Source organism: Colletes gigas, unplaced genomic scaffold (genome assembly GCF_013123115.1).
Source record: "Colletes gigas isolate AHSC1104 unplaced genomic scaffold, ASM1312311v1 Colletes_gigas_Sc00020, whole genome shotgun sequence".
NCBI lineage: Eukaryota > Metazoa > Arthropoda > Insecta > Hymenoptera > Colletidae > Colletes > Colletes gigas.
In genome coordinates, this window is record NW_025106649.1 from 4,396,120 (window position 1) to 4,415,548 (window position 19,429).

At 31.9% G+C, this 19,429-nt stretch overlaps 3 protein-coding genes across 9 annotated transcripts; 2 read left to right on the plus strand and 1 right to left on the minus strand.

The window, feature by feature from the left end:
- The first annotated feature begins 1,024 nt into the window (after positions 1–1,024).
- LOC122400715 (histone H3.3A) lies at positions 1,025–2,635 on the plus strand. 2 transcript variants are annotated; one of them, XM_043402312.1, is made up of 3 exons: positions 1,025–1,163; positions 1,559–1,688; positions 1,773–2,632. In XM_043402312.1, exons 2-3 carry the CDS (start codon positions 1,561–1,563, stop codon positions 2,053–2,055), a joined length of 411 nt encoding a protein of 136 aa, XP_043258247.1. In that variant the 5' UTR covers positions 1,025–1,163; positions 1,559–1,560; the 3' UTR covers positions 2,056–2,632. The 2 variants fall into 2 exon arrangements, with proteins under 2 accessions (XP_043258247.1, XP_043258248.1); XM_043402313.1 differs by lacking the exon at positions 1,025–1,163 and having other exon boundaries at positions 1,555–1,688; positions 1,773–2,635.
- Positions 2,636–4,141: 1,506 nt separating this feature from the next.
- On the plus strand, positions 4,142–7,502 carry LOC122400716 (histone H3.3A). 2 transcript variants are annotated; one of them, XM_043402314.1, is made up of 3 exons: positions 4,142–4,359; positions 5,469–5,604; positions 6,455–7,501. In XM_043402314.1, exons 2-3 carry the CDS (start codon positions 5,477–5,479, stop codon positions 6,735–6,737), a joined length of 411 nt encoding a protein of 136 aa, XP_043258249.1. In that variant the 5' UTR covers positions 4,142–4,359; positions 5,469–5,476; the 3' UTR covers positions 6,738–7,501. The 2 variants fall into 2 exon arrangements, with proteins under 2 accessions (XP_043258249.1, XP_043258250.1); XM_043402315.1 differs by lacking the exon at positions 4,142–4,359 and having other exon boundaries at positions 5,471–5,604; positions 6,455–7,502.
- Positions 7,503–7,634: 132 nt separating this feature from the next.
- Positions 7,635–16,345, minus strand: LOC122400713 (nuclear distribution protein nudE homolog 1-A). 5 transcript variants are annotated; one of them, XR_006259382.1, is made up of 9 exons: positions 15,999–16,345; positions 15,149–15,339; positions 14,655–14,945; positions 14,431–14,567; positions 14,176–14,358; positions 13,272–13,399; positions 12,708–12,916; positions 12,423–12,493; positions 8,856–8,902 (listed from the first exon to the last, which is right to left on the minus strand). XR_006259382.1 is itself a non-coding variant. In XM_043402310.1 (8 exons), exons 2-8 carry the CDS (start codon positions 15,232–15,234, stop codon positions 8,845–8,847), a joined length of 954 nt encoding a protein of 317 aa, XP_043258245.1. In that variant the 5' UTR covers positions 15,235–15,339; positions 15,759–16,345; the 3' UTR covers positions 7,635–8,844. The 5 variants fall into 5 exon arrangements, 2 of the variants coding, with proteins under 2 accessions (XP_043258245.1, XP_043258246.1); XR_006259381.1 differs by having other exon boundaries at positions 15,759–16,345; XR_006259383.1 differs by lacking the exon at positions 15,999–16,345 and adding an exon at positions 15,521–15,720.
- Between the last annotated feature and the right edge of the window lie 3,084 nt (positions 16,346–19,429).

Below are 19,429 nucleotides of genomic sequence, written 5' to 3' on the forward strand. Positions count from 1 at the left end.
GATGAATATTGTAAATCAATAAAATTGATCATTTGAAAAATAAACTATATTGATAACTTGTGTATCATGAGTTAGTACAATAATTTTATTTAAATATAAATTTTCAAAATACGTGTACCATATTAATAACACAGCGATTTCAATCGTTACATACATAACGAAATACAAAGAAACGATATAAAATGTAATTAGATTTTCATACAACAATGAATTATTGCTTTTTGATAACATTTTTCAGCTTTATTGTTAGAAATTTCATTTTTGCAGTTTCTTCTTTGAATTTGTTAACCTTACTTTGAAATAGAACATCAATGCATTATAGTTCTGAGAAATTACGTGTATAATTACACGCTATTTCTTAGTATTTCTGTAAGTATTGCTTTAAAAATTTCATACTTTACTGAGTACAATTTATTTCTCTGCCAATATATATACGTTGTTAAACTTACATTAAATTTGTTTAGAAACATTCATAGATACTAAAAATACGAAATTTTCATGCAATAATTTAATAATTTTTGTACAGTACAAGCGTGACAACGTGTTTTTTAATTTATTACTTCTATACATACCATCGTAACTTTAATTCGTGCTATATAAGTATCATTTTATACCGCGAAATATGTATTACTTTTCAAACAAAAAAAGCAAAATTTGTTTAAAAATTAAGTTTTATTATTTACATTAGTATGAATCACACAATCACAAGCATGAATCAATACATAGGTATGTATGTAGTTTATTAGTACTAACTTTAAAATGTAACATTATTGATCAGTACTGTCAACGTGTGTAATATTTATATATAGACGTATAGTAAGTTCGATCTTTATTTCTTAGAAAAGAAGACAAAAATTCAAATTGCGCTTCCCGGTATTATTGGTGAGCATGTTTTAGATAGGAAGGTGCGGCATCTTATCTTAATAATTGTAAACTTGCAAATTCCGTAACAAATACGTTTATTCGTCGAAATCTGACAAATCGGAAACCGTGTTACGAAATAACAACCAATCGAGTGATGTGTATCTAACCACAGTGCTGTCGCCTATCTTCCACAAGACCAAACTGCGTTTCGGTAAAAACAGTAACTGACATCAGTTAACATCATTGAACGAAACAGCGTGACGTATAGAGCGTTCCTGTCCTAATTGGTTGAGCATCAGGTACGTTAACGTGTTTCTTTTCATAATTAAATAAATCTAAGTCATCTTAATTTTTGCATTCACGTATATCAGTTATAAATAATACGTTTTAAGAAAGTTACAATGATTTTCACGGTTACAAGATTCTTATGCACATCGATGTTACATTCACGCCATCCACCATTTTGTTTATTGTGTCCGCTTTTGGAGGGAAACTAAAACATCTTTTATGTGAATTATAATATGTTATAAATCGGTATTTCTAAAACAAAATAGTATATTTTTAAATGTCTATACAATTAATTGAAAAATTACAATGTTATTTTTCATGAAATATCGACACCATTTTGTTGTTACTCAATTATTTTCTTTACTGAATTTGACAATCTTACATTTAAAATAATAAATTTTTATAGATATGGCACGTACCAAGCAGACTGCTCGTAAATCAACGGGAGGTAAAGCTCCCAGGAAGCAACTTGCTACCAAAGCTGCACGAAAAAGTGCACCGTCTACAGGCGGAGTGAAAAAGCCACATCGTTACAGGTAGAACTATTGTTTAAAATTTAAGTGTTCAACAATATAAACAATGAAAGTACTGTAATTCTGATAATTTTATTTCTTTTATAGACCTGGTACTGTAGCGCTCAGAGAAATCAGAAGATACCAGAAGTCGACTGAATTACTGATTAGAAAATTACCCTTCCAACGTTTAGTTCGTGAAATTGCACAGGATTTTAAAACCGACTTACGTTTCCAGAGTGCTGCTATTGGAGCACTGCAAGAAGCTTCTGAAGCTTACTTAGTTGGACTGTTTGAAGATACAAATTTGTGTGCAATTCATGCCAAACGTGTCACGATAATGCCTAAAGATATTCAACTAGCGAGACGAATTCGTGGCGAACGTGCTTAAATATTTTATAACGCAAAATTCTTAAATTTTTCTCTAATAAAATTCATTTTGTTGTCATATTCTTGGATGTTTCCACAAATGATAAACTTCATTACAGTTGAGTTCTTTTCATGAATCATTATTGTAATTGACACTGCCAAGCCTGTTGAAAGATAAGATACAGGAGTTAGAGTATATCTATTAATCATGCCTAGTATAGAAGAGTACATTTATGATTTAATAATAGGAGTATTCACAAAAAGCACAAAGCGGAGTACGTAGTTCGTAATAAGTAGTAACACGTCACTACGTAATTAATACTTGATTATTATATAATACATTAAGTAAAGTAAGCGATATAGAAGCAACGTAATATGTAGATTTAATATTTTTGCAGAAGAAACTAGTTGCACTCACAATGTTTATTTTATTATTAACACTTTTTTTCTATTACTGTCGACTTACAATTTAAGATAGATTAAATTTATAATGTATTGTGAAATTATTGATATATATATATATATATAAATAGGTATACTTAACATTGTAACATTTCATAAAATAAGCTACAAAAATTCGGGATATCATTGAATTATATACTAAGAGTGCTGTCGATTTATGTTACTAGTTGTATTTGCATTATAAAATTAACTTGTCTCTGTGACCATGAAATTATTCATTCTTAATTAATTTGTTAGTTTAGTAATTGTAATGATAAAGGTAAGACATGATTTACCAGTTTTTCAATTAATGTAAATGATTTATAGAAATTTTCAATAAACATGTATTATCTTGAATAAAAAAGGGTATTTAATATATTTTTGTTTTATGCGGTTTATTAATTTACATTTGTGAGTAACTCCATAATATGTGTATAAAATTAAAATGTAAATTAAAAATTTAAGGTTATCTACCTTTTATTGAAATTAATTGTTAATTAACTAAATATTGTAGACATTTTATGTTTAATTTAATAATTAAGGGCTGTTATGCAACGTAAAATTTGAAATAATCTAAAATTACTTAATTTTAATAAATTTCTAAAATAATATGCATACAATATAGACAAATTAGATGACAGAAATATAAACCCTTACATTTCAAAAATAAAGTAATTTAGATAATAAATTTTTGTAGAATCACCATTGCTCTTAGTTGACATTGTATTAAACAGATTGATGTGGCTGTTAATTGTAAATATTGATTCGAAATTTATTCAGTTATACATTTTAAATATAGCGTAAAAATTACACGTTCGAATGCAATTATGCGCACATTCTACCAACATTCGGTACAGCAATTGGTATAATAGGTATATACCCGATCGATAATTTATAATCGATATGAAATGGCATGCCATATCATAGAATAAGCATTTTTATATTATTCATAATAATCTGTAATGTGTATGTGTATGTTTACAAAAGTTCTCATGCAAGTTGCATTTTAATTTCAATCAGAATTAATTACCGGCATGTATTACGCCAAATTACAAAATTATTCGTTGATAAAATCAAGTAACGTACTGTACAATTTGGTTTGCAATAGTTCGTTATAGAAAAGCGTAAGAATTCGGTGAATTTATCAGTCAAATATCGATACAATATTGTTTACATTGAGGCACGCAATGGCGTCTACTTTTTCGAGTCGAAGAGTAAAAGAATATTTACAGTCCTTGAGACAATAGTTTGGCATCATTTCAATATATATCGTCAAAGGAAAACATTATTGAAATCACAATCTCGTTAGGTACGAAAAATAAAGATGACGTTCTTTGCAAAGTTTTACAGACGTCTCACATTTTTCTGGAAGTTTCCACGACAAAGCTGATTTCATTGCAGATGGAATTGCACGAACAAAGTCACAATGTTCGTGCATGCAAGGGTATAAATTTAGACGTAGTATCAAGCGTTACGTACAAGAATATAGTTTTCATCGATATACCTAAATTCCAAAGGCAAATATCGATAAAATCAAAACATCTATCGATCGAAGCATTTCCGACGACAATGGGAAGACAATTATTGCAAGTAAAACGAGGTTGCTGAGAGTAGTATCATGTATATTACAATTGACAGGGTTCGTCTCGGTTCGCACTCTAGGCGTAGGAGACTGAGCCAATCGCACGTTCCATGTTATGAGGCTCAGCTGCTATCCGACATCCGATTGGGTACACCGCACCGCGGGCTTACGTGCCTCTCGCGATTTAATTTCTAGGGGGTAGGGACAAGGGAGTCGTGACTTGGGAGAGCGTCCACTGCCATCGAAGTATAAGGAAACAGATAGTGCTGGCTCTCGCTTCTCGTAGAATTTTTCCTTTGAGAGGTATGTAAACTCGTTAAAATTGTATATCATCTTCGATCACGTGCAATTACCGATGTCAACGAATTCGCGGGAAGTGTAATGTGCATCGAAGAAAATTAAAAGTGTCGGAAAATTCGAGTTTTCACGTCTGAACACAACGTACTGTCGCGTTGCCTCCATTTTGCAATTGACGTTCGTGGAGGGAATCGTTCACGAGCCTCTCTCGCAGCCGACGTTCGCGGCTTCTCTCACGGCGAATGTCATTCGTTTGATTCTGTCGCACGGTGATTTCGTTGCCGAAAGAGTAATCGTAGGTTGTGAGAATTAATAGGAGTCTGGATGATACATTTTTCTCATTAGCGTGCATTTTTTCCGCATCGATGCAAGAGGAACGAAAGTTTGTGCATTGCGCAATGCGCAGCGTTCCTCGGTGCACGGTTTCTCCGTACAAACAGCAACGGATTCTACCCCCACTCTCGTCGTCCCACCATCTTTTCTTTCCCACTCCTAAGCTTCGTTTACTCCAGATATCGATATACGCTCTTTAAAATAGTTTTTCCCGCGTTTCTCGATCGTTCTGTTTGTAGTGGGATATCCCATCGCTAATGCTTCTTCTTTTGGTATGTATTCCAAGTGAAATACATTCATTCCATTAATGGTAAATTTGGTTTATAATTTTCTTGGGCTTTTACGATCCTTTACTATTTTATGTTCCCCTTTCATAAAATTATTTTGATACAATTTGAAATTCCTCAATCGCAGTTTTAACATGACACGTTCTTATTTCATTTTTTGTCAAATAACTTTAAGAACATTCAAAAGTTAGACCAGTTTATCTTTTACTTGTATCATTTATTTACAAAGAAATTGTTGATTAAATAATATTAACATCCTACACACACACACACATATATATGCAACTACACATTGCGTGTGCTATACAATTTTCTTTCCTCTATAATAAATCTTATAGAAACAAGGTACAACAAAGGTACGATGTATAACGTAGTGCAAAGGGTGAAGGTCATGAAAACAATGTATTGTAAATATTGAATTGTAGAAAATTTATAACTAAATTGCTTTTCCATTGTCAAAAATGTCTATCATTAACAGAGCTTGTATTGCTTTAGGTTGAATCATGGCACGTACAAAGCAGACAGCCCGTAAATCAACCGGAGGTAAAGCACCTCGTAAACAGCTAGCCACAAAGGCAGCACGTAAAAGTGCCCCATCTACGGGTGGTGTGAAAAAGCCACATAGATATAGGTAACTTATATATAAAACGTTTTATATTTAATATTCAGAGTATCCTAGCATCAGTGGTACAATTAAGGAGGGGGTTATACCACATAAAAAAACAAATAAAATTAAAGGATTACATTATTTCATTCGAGGCTTTGTTGTTGAAAAAATTGGTTTTAAATATGCACAGAGTACATGTGCATTTAATTATATTTTAGATGGATAGATAACTAATAGTAAAGTAATAGACTTCTATTATCTTTTCTGCACTTCTGTACACTCATGTTGACAAAACCTCCCGAGCATGAATCGCAATTTCATTTATTGTCTTAGTATGTTATTATCTTTGATTTTTACTAACCCATGACCTCCAGATTTGATACTCCTTGATTTTTGTCTATGGGATCATATTAAAACAAAAGTGTATGAGAAGAAATATAATCAATTATGTTATCAAATATAATTCAGAGAGTACAGTTGTGTATACAGCATAATGAGTAATTTTCAATAATTTTTGTATTAATTATGTTAGTTTAATAAGTTAATTACATATCTTATTTTTATTTAAATCCACTCTAAATCCATAAACAGACGTGAATAACACGGTACATCATGTTGATACTAATGATATCGGTGCTATTTGTATTGAGATCCATCCATCTAAGCCATAGTTAAATGCGTGCGTACTTGGTGAATACTTATAGTTGATTTTCTCAACAACGAAACCTCAAATAAAAAAATTTTATTTTTTATTTTTGATTTGTTTTTTTATGTAAAATCACCCCGTTCCCGCTTGTACCACCGATGCTGGGACATACTTGTGTATAATAATTTTATGGTTTTTAAAGTACATGATACAAAATGTGATTTTTAGACCAGGTACAGTCGCTCTTCGAGAAATCAGAAGATACCAGAAATCAACAGAGTTGTTAATCAGAAAGTTACCTTTCCAACGATTGGTTCGTGAAATTGCACAAGATTTCAAAACTGATCTGCGTTTCCAAAGTGCTGCAATCGGAGCATTACAGGAAGCATCCGAAGCATATCTGGTCGGTTTATTTGAAGATACCAACTTATGTGCTATCCATGCTAAGCGTGTTACAATCATGCCCAAGGATATTCAGCTGGCTCGACGAATCCGTGGCGAGCGTGCTTAAATAATATGTAACTCCCATACATACCATTTAATACTATTACTATTATTATTATCATTCGTAACAATCGTGGATGGAGCATTTTCATTCCAGACTACATATTATGTTGTACTCCACAAAAATGTACATGTTGTAACACGTTCATCCTTTACAATAGATACATAGAATTCAAAACTCTAACAAATCGACCCAACATGTTACAAACTATTTTCAAAATATTGATAGTCTTCATTTTTCGCCATCATTTTCTATTAATATGGAGACTTACTTCGCAAAAATGATCGGTTACAAATGTTCTTTTGTTTAATTCACATTTTCTATCATTTTAGACTTTGTCTGCAAAGTATAAAATACTTACAGACTAATAATTTTGATAAAAAAAAGAAAACAAATTGTTAATCTTCTCAAAAATACTTTCAAAAATGAAAAGCAGTAGTTTTAGTTTTTCATTACAACCCTATTTTATTGATCATTATTACAATACACGATACCATTGTTATCATTACTGGTATACTTACATAGCAAAAATGTGTATTAGAAAATAAGACAGTTTCTTTATAGGAATCCAATGTAGTGTTTACTATACTATACTAGAACTCCGGTTGCATGAGAATTACACAAGATATTTCAATCAGCCAAGTACTCATTGTTCGTGTAAAGATAAACGTTTCATAAATAAATCTTCGAAATAATATTAGCTTACCTTTCTTTATCTTGTAAGTAATCATCGCTTAACAAATTTGTTGCTGGGAGGAATTTTAAGAGCATTAAACATCAGTGATTTGAAGACTGTTTACAATATCTTTATTTTACAAATAGTTTAATTTACTTTCACAAATTTATGTTATAAATATTATGTAAATTTTTCTATTTGAATTTCAATTTCGTTTGAAAGTCAAGTTCACAATTAATTTGGTATTAGCATCAAACGATTATAACTTCGATTTAATAATTTGTATTATTATACATTAAGCGGAATCTAGTAAGAACTAACAATTTTTTCTTATTAGATAATATACTTTAATTAATGGTGTTAGTACGTTTTCTACTTTGTATAAATATTTGGAGATCTGATGCTATTTAAAATTATGCGTGTGGCATAGAAGCACACAGTATAGTATATTGAAATATATAGTTCGGTAGCTTTTATATGTTTTGAAGTATAAAATTGAATTATTTCACGACACAAGAGAATATTCTTTTATAAGTGTTTTTAGTTGATTTTATTTTATTTTTTTTTGCTTTTATTTTTATCGTTAAATAATTTAAAGAAATAAATTTTTTTACTAAAATATTTTTTGCTTCCAGTACAAAATAAGTTTGGAGTTACATAATTAACTTTATTATTTAAGTTCATCTATTTTACGTTCTTTATTTTGCTTTTTCACATATTTGTTATTTTTCAACCAATTGTGTTTCGAACTAAAATATTTTCCTAGGGAGGGGTCTACGTGAAAGATCGAAACATTGATTAAAATGAACTACGCGTCAAATTTTCTCGCAAATCTTTATTTTCTTATTAGTCTTGTTGCCAAAATAAAAAAAAAAAAACAAAAATTTATTTCTTCAAATTATTTAAAGAATATTCTTTTGTTATTAAAAAATAGACATGTATTGTTATCTAACTTATTATAAAAGCTAAATTTGCACTAGACATTACAGTATTATTTCTAATCGCAGCAAAGTTTGTAATTGTGTTAAAACTATCTACTAAAAGTAAGAGTTCACAAATTATTAATTTAATATCATTTGTGAATATCTACAGAGCAATAACGTAATCCTACTACACATATAATAATCACGTTATCGACTTTATACTTACAAATTAAAACATTTATTTATAAATTTTTGTCCTTACTATCGTCAAGCACATATTTAAATTGCGATAAATGAAAAAAACAAATAATTTCTACAATTTGTGATGTCCAAGAAACGCAAATTAAATAATTAATAAAGATAAATAATAAATAAGGTGATAGAAATAATTTTCATTCTATCGTAAATTCATAATAAATTAATAAACGAGATTGAATAAAAATACGTAAGAATTAACAGGAATAGAAGTATGACGCACGAAGTTATAATTTATTGTTGAAACATTACACGTTGTTTATAATCGAATGTGGTTGCTGTTGCCAGAGGCAAAGCCTCGAACTTGCCGTCTAGTCCTAATTAAAAAATTCAATATTGCTTTGTTACCATTTTACACTTAGAAGTGTGATCTATAGGAGTTTAACAGATGTTTATTGAATCAGCGTTTCCCAATCATATTTTTCAAATATTTCAGACATTTATTCGTAATCGCGTCAAAAAATTGTTCTCTTTTTTCTCAAAACATACGTCTTCATTTCACATTTGCTACTTAATCACTTAAACTGTAGGTAGCTGTAATATTAGAAGTACAATGAAAGATTGAGAAATGCTGCACATGTTTATGGATCGTGCATAGACTGTACAACATGCATGTTGATACAAGTAAAGAATAGCTTAATGATTTGCAATTCATGATACTTGTTCCTTCAAGGTAAGCCTTATTTACATTAAATAATTAATGTTATTGCATGATCCACACAAAACTGGGACAAAACACGGGTACTATATTGTGCAATTTAAAAAACATTTAAGCAGTTTGGTACCACAAATACAATGGAAAGTTTTATTGTATACACTGTACGGACATTAGTGACAAGAGATGTAAAAATGACATGTAAATTTCATGCAAGGAGAATGTTATAAATGTAGCAATTCACATTATGTCGCGTGATAAATGTTGATTCCTTTGATGCTATGTATATTTACATTAACGACACATCATCGATGACCTTGACATGTATGCATGAGGGTACTAATTAATTTTTCCAAATGTTTCAATCAATAGTCGTTTATGATCTTCGAAACATACTTGTCTCAATATTAAAATTTTTACTGTTTTCAGTTGCAGTACACTACATTTATGATTTTTTGATGCGAAAATATGAGTAACAATTGTTAATTAAAAAATTATTAATAATTGTTCAAATATTTGTCACGTAATCTTATTCAAATTTAAAATATTCATGTTTAAATGTTTCGCTTCACTACAGTAATGAGTCCATAGTATACAAAAAATGGAAATCTTGAAAATATAACAAAGGTCGTCCAGTTACCGGACAGAGAACATTCAATGATTTCTAGCATGACACTAATACAATATACATTAAGTCAGTTTGTGGTTGTTTTTTTAAAAATATTGTTTGATATCAAGACTATTTAAAATCGTGTAATTGTTAGCGATGAGGAATATTTATATGAACGTGTAAATTATAAATACAATTTCATAAATTCTGATATTAATGCTCACACACAGTATATTGAACGAGCATATGGCGAGATATATAAAATAACTAATATTCCTCAATCTGGCATGTTTCAACAATGTTATACGAATTACATATATTCCAGAATTTATATTCTGAAGAAAATTTGCGTTTTGTAAACACATTGATGCATTTTTTAGTATCTGATAATATTTGGAATTGTTTATAACTTTCTTCGTGTATTCACTTTTCAATTTTTGATGGTTATCTAAAAAACCATTAAAGACCGCTGATTATAAGTAAATATTTAGAAAACTAAATCAGTACTCCTCGCCCCCGACTATACATGTGTCAAGGTCAAGTTCATTGGTGAAATGTGCTAATGTAAATAATTATAATATACAGGGTGTTCGGTCACACTTGGGAAAAATATTAATAGGAGATTCTAGTGGCCAAAATAAGACGAAAATCAAGAATACTAATTTGTTGATGAAGGTTTCGTTAAAAAGTTGTTAACGTTTAAAATTCCGCCCGTACTGAATTTTTTTCTAGAAAGTGGGTAGGATTTCGAGGGTATGTCTAATGACCAAAAATGATTGTAATTGACCCCCGCAACCGAAAATAATGTTTCCAGGATGATTTGAAATTTTTTAATAACTTTTTAACGAAGCCTCAGTAAAAAAATTGATATTCTTGATTTTTCGTCTTATTTTGGCTTCTAGAATCTCCCATTAAAGTTTTTCCCATGGGTGGTCGAACACCCTGTATATGTATAATATTTTTTTATTAAAAAACGAGTTTACAAATGAAAATCTAATTTCCTATAAATAAATTTTGAGCATGAAAAGTAAACATTTAAATAATTTATTATAGTTTGAACCACAAATGTTTCTACGATTTATGGAGTCACTTTCAGTCTATAATCAATATTGTTATAATGTAATTGGACTCTTTTTGGAACAGATTCACTATTGTAATTTATTTGTATATCATAAAATTGACAATATGATTGAATGGTATTGCAGAAGCCACGCGCTCACAAAGTGTACAATAAGTTATTTACAAATGTACTTATATTATTACATATTTAAATTTTCTAATTTATTGCCACGTTTTGCTATATATGAAATTAAATAATTTTATTATATTAGAATACGGTATAGTTGGCTAGATTCAATGTTTACGAAAGTTTTACGATAACATAAAACATCCTGAAATTCAGTAATTCCAGTGACTCGATTTAGATTGTAAAATACACAATTTCTAAATGTCATCTGTTTTGAAAATTATTTTTTATGTATCTTTACATACATATGTATAATAATGACGAAAGATTTTCGTTTTTTTTTTTATTATTATACAATACACATAATCTTGTGATAAAATAATAACAATTAACTTAGTGAAGCTCCATTATGTGGATATGTAGAAAATTAAATAAATTGATCGAGAAAATATCAATCTGATATGTCAAAGGTTTCTAGCTAATAAAGTCATTAATAATTTCAGTTATTAAACATTTAAAAACTTGATTGAAAACTAAAAAAATAAAAATATATAAATACGTTGTTTTTACTTGTACAATAATACATCTATCTGAAATTATTTAAGACTTCCATTCCTAAAATTCAAATTATTAAGACCATAACAGATTCTAATAAAAATATTATGATATACTTTTTGCATCACAAGGAAGGAGTTGGATAACTAAATGCAATTCGCTTACACAAAATATACATTTATATCAAAATGCGGTAAACGACGAAGTACGATTATGGAACTGAAGGGAAGCATTAAGTGATATTAAGAAAACTAATATAAAAACGTGGAAATATTGCTTATTTCCTATTATCGTATCGATTAATTTTGATCGCTTCATCTCAGAATCTTACTAATAACTAAGCCGCAGGATACTTTACACTTAGGACAATATAAAAAAGAATGCTCTACCTTAACAAGTAGCGCAAGCGATAAGACGAGCTATACAAAAAGTAATGCAGTCTTATTAAATATTTTGAACTTTCAGAGACTAAGACACTAAAGAACTGGGATCGTGGGAAGCCTTGATAATCCACAAATTCGTATCTTTAACGTTCACAGGAAGCACTACATATGTAAAAAAATGAACATAAAACTAAGAAGTACAATTGATTTAGTAATTATCATGTATCACTTTAGTAGAATTTTATAAAAAATCCCTTTATTAAAGGGATGAGATCAAAAATAATTTCTCAATTTCAAGAGTTACAAATAATTATAAATAGATTTAAAAAAATTTTTATATTAAGATTTGTTGATACATGATATTCATTTACTACAAATACACGCAGTGCACAGGGATACTGGGACAATGATGTAATTTTTCAAAATTATTATGTTGCTGTAATGTTACCTGTAGAGATCACGAACGGCTTGATCCTCTCGAGATGGATTTTGACACGTGTTTAGCTTATTCTCCAATGCCTGTGTTGATTAAATAACTATTGTTAAAGAATATATTATCATCGTACGAAAAAGTTATATAGCCAGAATTTGTATGTTTAGGAAAGATATCATAAATAAGTTTTTACTGTTGGTGAAACTAACTATAGGTAAGAGAATCATATAGGAGAGAAGAAAGCGTGATGCGTACAGAATGAAAATATGAAATACGAAGCAAAAGAAACCAAATAAAGACCTGTATCGTAAAAATGTGGAATATAATTTAACGGTGAGGTAGTATGAACTTGGTCAGCACTTGGTTGATTTAGGTTGCTGTTGTATACATTGAGTAGGTGTGTGAGCCTGGACGGATGGTAAATCGGTAGGTGTAGTGGAAATTGTTTTTTTCCCACCCAGACAAGTGCACTTTACCCTCCTACACTCCATGCAGACCCACCTGTTAAGCTACCAAAATGCCAGCTACATCGTACTACCAGTGTCAACGACTAACGTAATACTAAAGGATTTTGCACAACAGGCATAAATTTTAATATATTTTACAAAACACATTGCAAAATATTGTTCGATGTAAAACAGACGATATTTGGAAGATATTACAAATGAATTTCGTCGAAAAGGCAAAAAAAAATTTGATATAACTAGAGTAATCGTCTAGTACCAAAAATAATATTTACAACTGAAATTAATTTTCAAAATTCAAACGTGTACAAGCCATGCTACAAGCTACTTTTATGTGCATTAAAAGTGTATTTGAAAAACCTAAATAACATAGTACGAAATAAAATATAATTATACTTACGCCAACTTTCCTCATAAGGTCACCAATCATATTCATTGCTAATATTCTTGTGCATGGTGCCAATGGCGGATTCACATTATTATTGTTATTGTTGTTCCCAGTTACACCCCCTACAACTCTGTTTCCAACTAATTGCAAATAAGAAAATATATAAATTACTACAGTTATATGACAGTAGAGTATCGAACATATAGAAAATAAATGAATAGGGGTGCGCGGGTCCGAAATTCAGGTTCGAGCCGTCAAAAAATTGGTAAATTGAAGCATAGTCCAATAGATTTCGGGCAGACTTATGTTGAATGATCCCGAAACAGTTTGGTTGGTTGAGATATATCGGGCTCTGCCCAAATCCATCACTTTTTTGATGGTTCGAACTCGAGGTTCGGGTTACCCGCACACCCCTATAAATAAAATATTACTATGCAACAATACTTTCATAGTAAATAAGTAGAAGTTTACATGCAAGTCAGTTACAAATGTGTGTAACTGTTTATAAATTAAAATAAAGAACAAGTTTGTTAAAATAATTTTTATTCCATTGATAACAACAGTATTATATATATATGTACAGAAAAATAGAATTAATTAAAGCATACAGAAGTATGTTAATGAAGCGTGAAAGTTAAATCAAACGGTTCATTTCAGTTAGTCTTAAATATTAATAAATAAACAAATTTATATATTATAGAAGGTAGAATCTCGGGTAATATACAAAAAAATTATATATGATAGGATAAGGTAATTAAAGTTATAGTTTGCATTTGTTTCTTGTCCACGATTATTATGATTCGTTAGACATTAATACTTTTCTTGCTGATTGTTCATTTTGATAATATTAAAGATCATCTTTTAGATCCAAAGCAAAACATGCGCTTAGTTTTATGAAATGTATTATGTATCTTACTTTTTAGTGGTGAAGTTGTATTACTTGGAGTTATGGATTGTTGTACTATTGGGCTAGTAGGTGGTATGTGAGTTTCCAATTCAACTTGCAGCTTATTACTATCAACATGGTTACGAACTCTGTCAGCAGATTTATCGTTATCTGGTTGATGCCTTTCTTGAACTTGAATTTCCTGTTTTAAGTCTGTAATAACACGGACTATTAAAATCAATTTATTCATTTGTTTACTAAAGTTTTATCGATTATTTATTCTACCTCTAATTTCATCCATTAGTCTCTGTACTATAACTTTTAGGCCTTCTTTTTCATCAAGTTCCGATTCCAATAACGCATTCTTTTCAATTGCTAAATTAAGTTTGGCTTCAATCTCCTCTTCCGTTACCCTATTTATCCTACAAAGTCCAGTTAATTATAATGAATTGCCCATATAATAACAGTGCAAGTATTTTGGTAAAAATACAGATATAATTATTGAATACCTGTGAGCCCTTTCCAAGTCATCATTCTTTTGTTCTAGTTCCCTTATGTACTTTAATAAATGATCGTGTTGCGATTGTAAATCTTGAGCTTTTCCTTGAAACATTGCACAGTCTGATGTCTGTTGGTCTAATCTTGTTCTCAACTGTTCCACTTCAGTGGCAAGTCTTGTGTTTCGTTGTCGTAATTCTCTATTAGCTTTTTCTGCTTGTTCCAATGATACTTCTAATTCTTTTTCTAATAATTGTGAATTTTCTTGAAATTCTTCCAATTCTCTTTCTACATCTTCTTTTCTATAATTTTAGCATACAAACTTTGAATTTTCTAAACATAAATTTTAATATGCGATAGTATTCATAGTTAGACATTTGGTTAAATATCTTTCAAACTATCTAAAGTTTAAAGTTATACAGGTTATTGTAGAAATGCTGTATATTAAAATCAACTCTCGTAAATAATATTAAACATCACATAGCGTAACACAATTGTAATTTACCTCCTGTGTATTTGATGGGCAAGATCCATCCAATACTGAACTTCATCGTCTTTAGACACAAATTGTGGAGGATCGATATCCATCATTTTGAAAATATATTTGTAACTCTATTATATGAGTTTTTGGTTTGCTGTTTTAAGAATAAACCACAGGTACAGTCTGTTTTATTTTATCAATGGTGTAATGGCATTCTGCAAATAAACAGATATACTTAAGATTCTTTAAAGACTGAGAGAATTGATAAGACGAGAAACGAATTCTTAAAAGCGAAATTTGAGCATCTACCGAGGTTCTCGTGAACGAGTACGATCTATATCGTACTCGTCACGGTGAAAGTTACATTGCTTCGATTAAAAAGAAAAATGTAATTACCATGCGTACCTACGCATCTGTAGCACGATCGGTGCAACGTTAATCTAACCTACTATATAATAATAATAATAATGTTCGATCATAAGTGTGAGACGACAGAAAACGATTGCCGTATCGCGGAATCAGTGAATCGAATAAAATCGTAAGTGACACACACCACCAGCGTGAATTGTTTTACGCGTAGTAGGAATGAAATCGAACTTGACACGCGAAAATCGCACGACCCGAGAAGACTTACGTGTATCGTGTTGGAAGGTATACGCCAGCAAACGACAAACGGTCAAACGTAAATAAAGCGGTCACCAATTTAACTGATGCAAAATCGTTTAGCGATAGTAATCCTGAATAAAACTTAAAGAAGTCGGTGCAGGCGCATAAAGATGATGTCGCCTTAAGATGCATATAAATACGGAGGACCTTGAGAAAGTGCTAGCAGGTGAAACGTAGCGGGTGTCGCGTGCGACACAAATGTCATTACCGTGGAATTACGAATCACTGGTCCGAGGTGGTAAAGTGGAAAAAATATGAGAAATCTATTCGTACAAATATAGCGAACACATCGACTCCACGATACGATAGCCTCGGAATAAGATCCGTGGCTAAATTGTTAGTACGACCAAATGTTGTTACATCTGCCGCCTTTTGCGTGCATGCGCATTGAAAATGTCGTTAATGAAGTGTTTGATCGAGCGACAAATGGTGCCGTACGGGCCCCCGTTTCACTGTTTTCGAAAATTAACCAAAAATTTGTAGGAAATCGATAAAAATCATAACGTAAGATTAGATATAGATATACATTTCGTTTTATTTACAAAACGCCCTTATCCGACAGCAATTTCACATCGTAAAATAATGCAATAAACAACTCAAAGAGAAATATAAGAACAGGAAAAGATGAAGAAAATTGAAAATGTTAAATATAGTAAAGTTTCTTTATACGTGAAAAAGATCTTTATTCTTCAAATACATAAAATTTATATTCCCCCACTACAGATACCCCTCTGCAGAGATGCCAGAAAAGCACCGCCGGGTGCACACGCACACATGCCAGATACGCGTACGTGAGCTCGTGGAGTTTCGGAAAGTCGACAAAGGCAAACTGACGCATGCCCTCTTTCTCGATTCTCCGAAGCTGCCCGAAGTATTTTCGGATCGCCTCGTGGGAGTCGAGAGAGAAAGGCTCACATTTGCCTTCTCGCTCTTAACAACTGAAATCCGACCTCCCGTCAATGGCATACGATTTGGATTCTCGAGCCGAAATTCTCGACTGCCCAGACATTTTTACTTTCCGACCTATGTAGGCGCACATAAGCAAAGTACCCATAATGAAAAACAAATTTTGTAAAATTTATTTTACAGAAATACACGTTTTAAGACCTCCTGATCATATTTTAATTATTGAAAAAAAAGAAATTTTTTTTATTAGTCCCATGTATGAGCGCACATATGTATATTATTAATATGATTTTTGAAAATCAAAATACTTTAAGATTGAAAATTAATAAATTAAAATGAGATTCCACTTTTTACCAGTATTGTGCACGCTGTGGCATTTTTCAATAAGAAGAGTTCCTACTTTTATAACATAAACAAAACAGTAGAATTAATAATTGCAGAAATTGAATAATAATAATTTTCGATTCTTTCTCGGGCAGTCAAACCGATCAGACGTGTTGACAATCGCTCGCGAGTTCCTGTGTTTATAATTCAGCCTACTGTGCCGTGTCGGTGCGCGGATCACCACACAACAACGTTAGTGCTATCGGTGAGCCTTCTGAATACAGAAGACCCGTCATGGAAGTCATGGAATTTGAAAATATAACGAGCCATACCCAAACCAATACAACAGTTCAGCCTACAAAATCGTATGCATCAGCCACGGTAAGCAGTGTTTTTCCAACCAAGGATCAGGCAGTAATAATCGACGTCATACGAATCTGTGTTTACCTCGATAGTAAAACAACAACAAAAGCCCTCGTTTCCAATTTCAAATCACTGCCCATCAACAATACATCCACCTCAATCAGACCCCTAATAAATCCATCACAACGAATTATTTTGTCCAACGTTTCTCCTACCATACCACATGACTACATCGAAAAAGTACTAACAATCCATAACATCAAACTGACCTCGAAACTATCCTTCCTCAGAGCGGGACTACAAGACCCCGGTCTTTCCCACATAATGAGCTTCAGAAGACAAATTTATATAAACCCAGATGATGTCCATAAACTCCCCGAATCGTTTCTAATCACGTACGACGACACACAGTACAGAATTTTTGTATCTACTGACAAAGTTACCTGTTTTTTGTGCAAACAAGAAGGGCATATTGCAAACCAATGCAATACTCAAACCGAGACACCGATGTCAAACACATCAGCCAACAAGGAAACGAGAAATAACCTAACACTAAACGATACGGAACCAACGTCAAGCGTCAATAACTCACAATATAACATAGACTACACAAACGAAAATCCAACCACAACCGAAATCAGCGAGATAGGAAAAGACCCCAATGTCAACATTCCAGCCAACCCCACTACGGCTAACTCCAGCGCAGACAATAACCAAATACTTGCCATTGCAAACCCTCAAGCTCAATTAAAAAAGAGACCACTATCAGACACCTCAGAAGAAGACCAACAGACAACAAACAAGCCCATCTCAACACCCGTAAGACCATGTGTTAACGACTCTAATTCAAACGATAAACCTGCACCCACCACTATGAAAAAGAAACCCAAACGCAGCCAATCACTAACAAGAATCATCGAACAAATAGACGACATTCTAAAACCAGCAAAAACAGCTCTGGATGACCCCTCAAACCATCTTATCCTTAACTATTCTCAACTGAAAAGTTTCCTGGAAAATGCTATCGGCACAGAAAACCCAAACATTATCGCGAACGACTACACTTCTGACAAGAAAGCATTAATACATATGCTTTACCTAATCTACCCCCTAATGCAAGACCAAAGAATGAAAAACAGACTACACCGATTAATCAAAAAACTAGAAACAGAATTCGCAACAGCAATCTCACTACAAACCATCATCTCGAAAGAGGGGAACTCATCCTCCCCAGATCCAAAACCCCTATAAACCCAAGACACCAACCAAACATCCATTATGTCACTACAAATTATCCAATGGAACTTGAATGGTTTCTACAGCCGACTCGAGCACCTCCAACTACTAGTCGAAGAATTTCAGCCACAAATAATCTGCCTACAAGAAACTAACTTCAAAAACCATAATTCAGGTAAAATCAAAAACTATAAAACATATTTCAATAAAACGCAACACTGCCCACGCAAGTGGAGGAGTCGCCACCTTTGTCAGAAATAACATCCACAGTCAAGAAATAACAGTCACATCCAATCTAGAAGTTATCATCACTAAAGTAACATGCCCTAAAGATCTGTACATATGCAATATATACCTACCGAACAGCCATCACTTAGATGAATCCGAACTCACTCATCTAATAAACCAAATTCCAAAACCTTTCATTATACTTGGCGACTTTAATAGCCACAATATCCTCTGGGGATCTCATAAGACCGATTCGCGAGGAAATTCCATGGAAAAAATAATAAACTCAGCAAACCTCAGCTTACTAAACACTAACGAACCCACTCACTTCTGTTCGGCATCCGGTCGGTTCAGTTCAATTGACCTATCCCTATGCAGTCCAACAATCACTCAAGACATTACATGGAACACAGTACAAGACCTATACGACAGTGACCACTTCCCTATAATGGTGACATGCAAACTAAACCGAATCACTGAAACTAATAAAGCCCCAAGATGGAAATTTCAGAAAGCTGATTGGGATATGTTTCGGAAAGTCATATTGGACTCATCTTCCCTGCTCATAGAAATAAATCCAAC

Coding starts and splice junctions, on each gene's coding strand:
- LOC122400716 (XM_043402314.1), top strand. CDS start 5,477: ATGGCACGTACAAAGCAGACAGCCCGTAAATCAACCGGAGGTAAAGCA. Junction 5,605..6,454: donor AAAAAGCCACATAGATATAG/GTAACTTATATA, acceptor TGTGATTTTTAG/ACCAGGTACAGTCGCTCTTC.
- LOC122400715 (XM_043402312.1), top strand. CDS start 1,561: ATGGCACGTACCAAGCAGACTGCTCGTAAATCAACGGGAGGTAAAGCT. Junction 1,689..1,772: donor AAAAAGCCACATCGTTACAG/GTAGAACTATTG, acceptor TTTCTTTTATAG/ACCTGGTACTGTAGCGCTCA.
- LOC122400713 (XM_043402310.1), bottom strand. CDS start 15,234: ATGATGGATATCGATCCTCCACAATTTGTGTCTAAAGACGATGAAGTT. Junction 14,946..15,148: donor GCCCATCAAATACACAGGAG/GTAAATTACAAT, acceptor CTAAAATTATAG/AAAAGAAGATGTAGAAAGAG. Junction 14,568..14,654: donor GACTTGGAAAGGGCTCACAG/GTATTCAATAAT, acceptor TGGACTTTGTAG/GATAAATAGGGTAACGGAAG.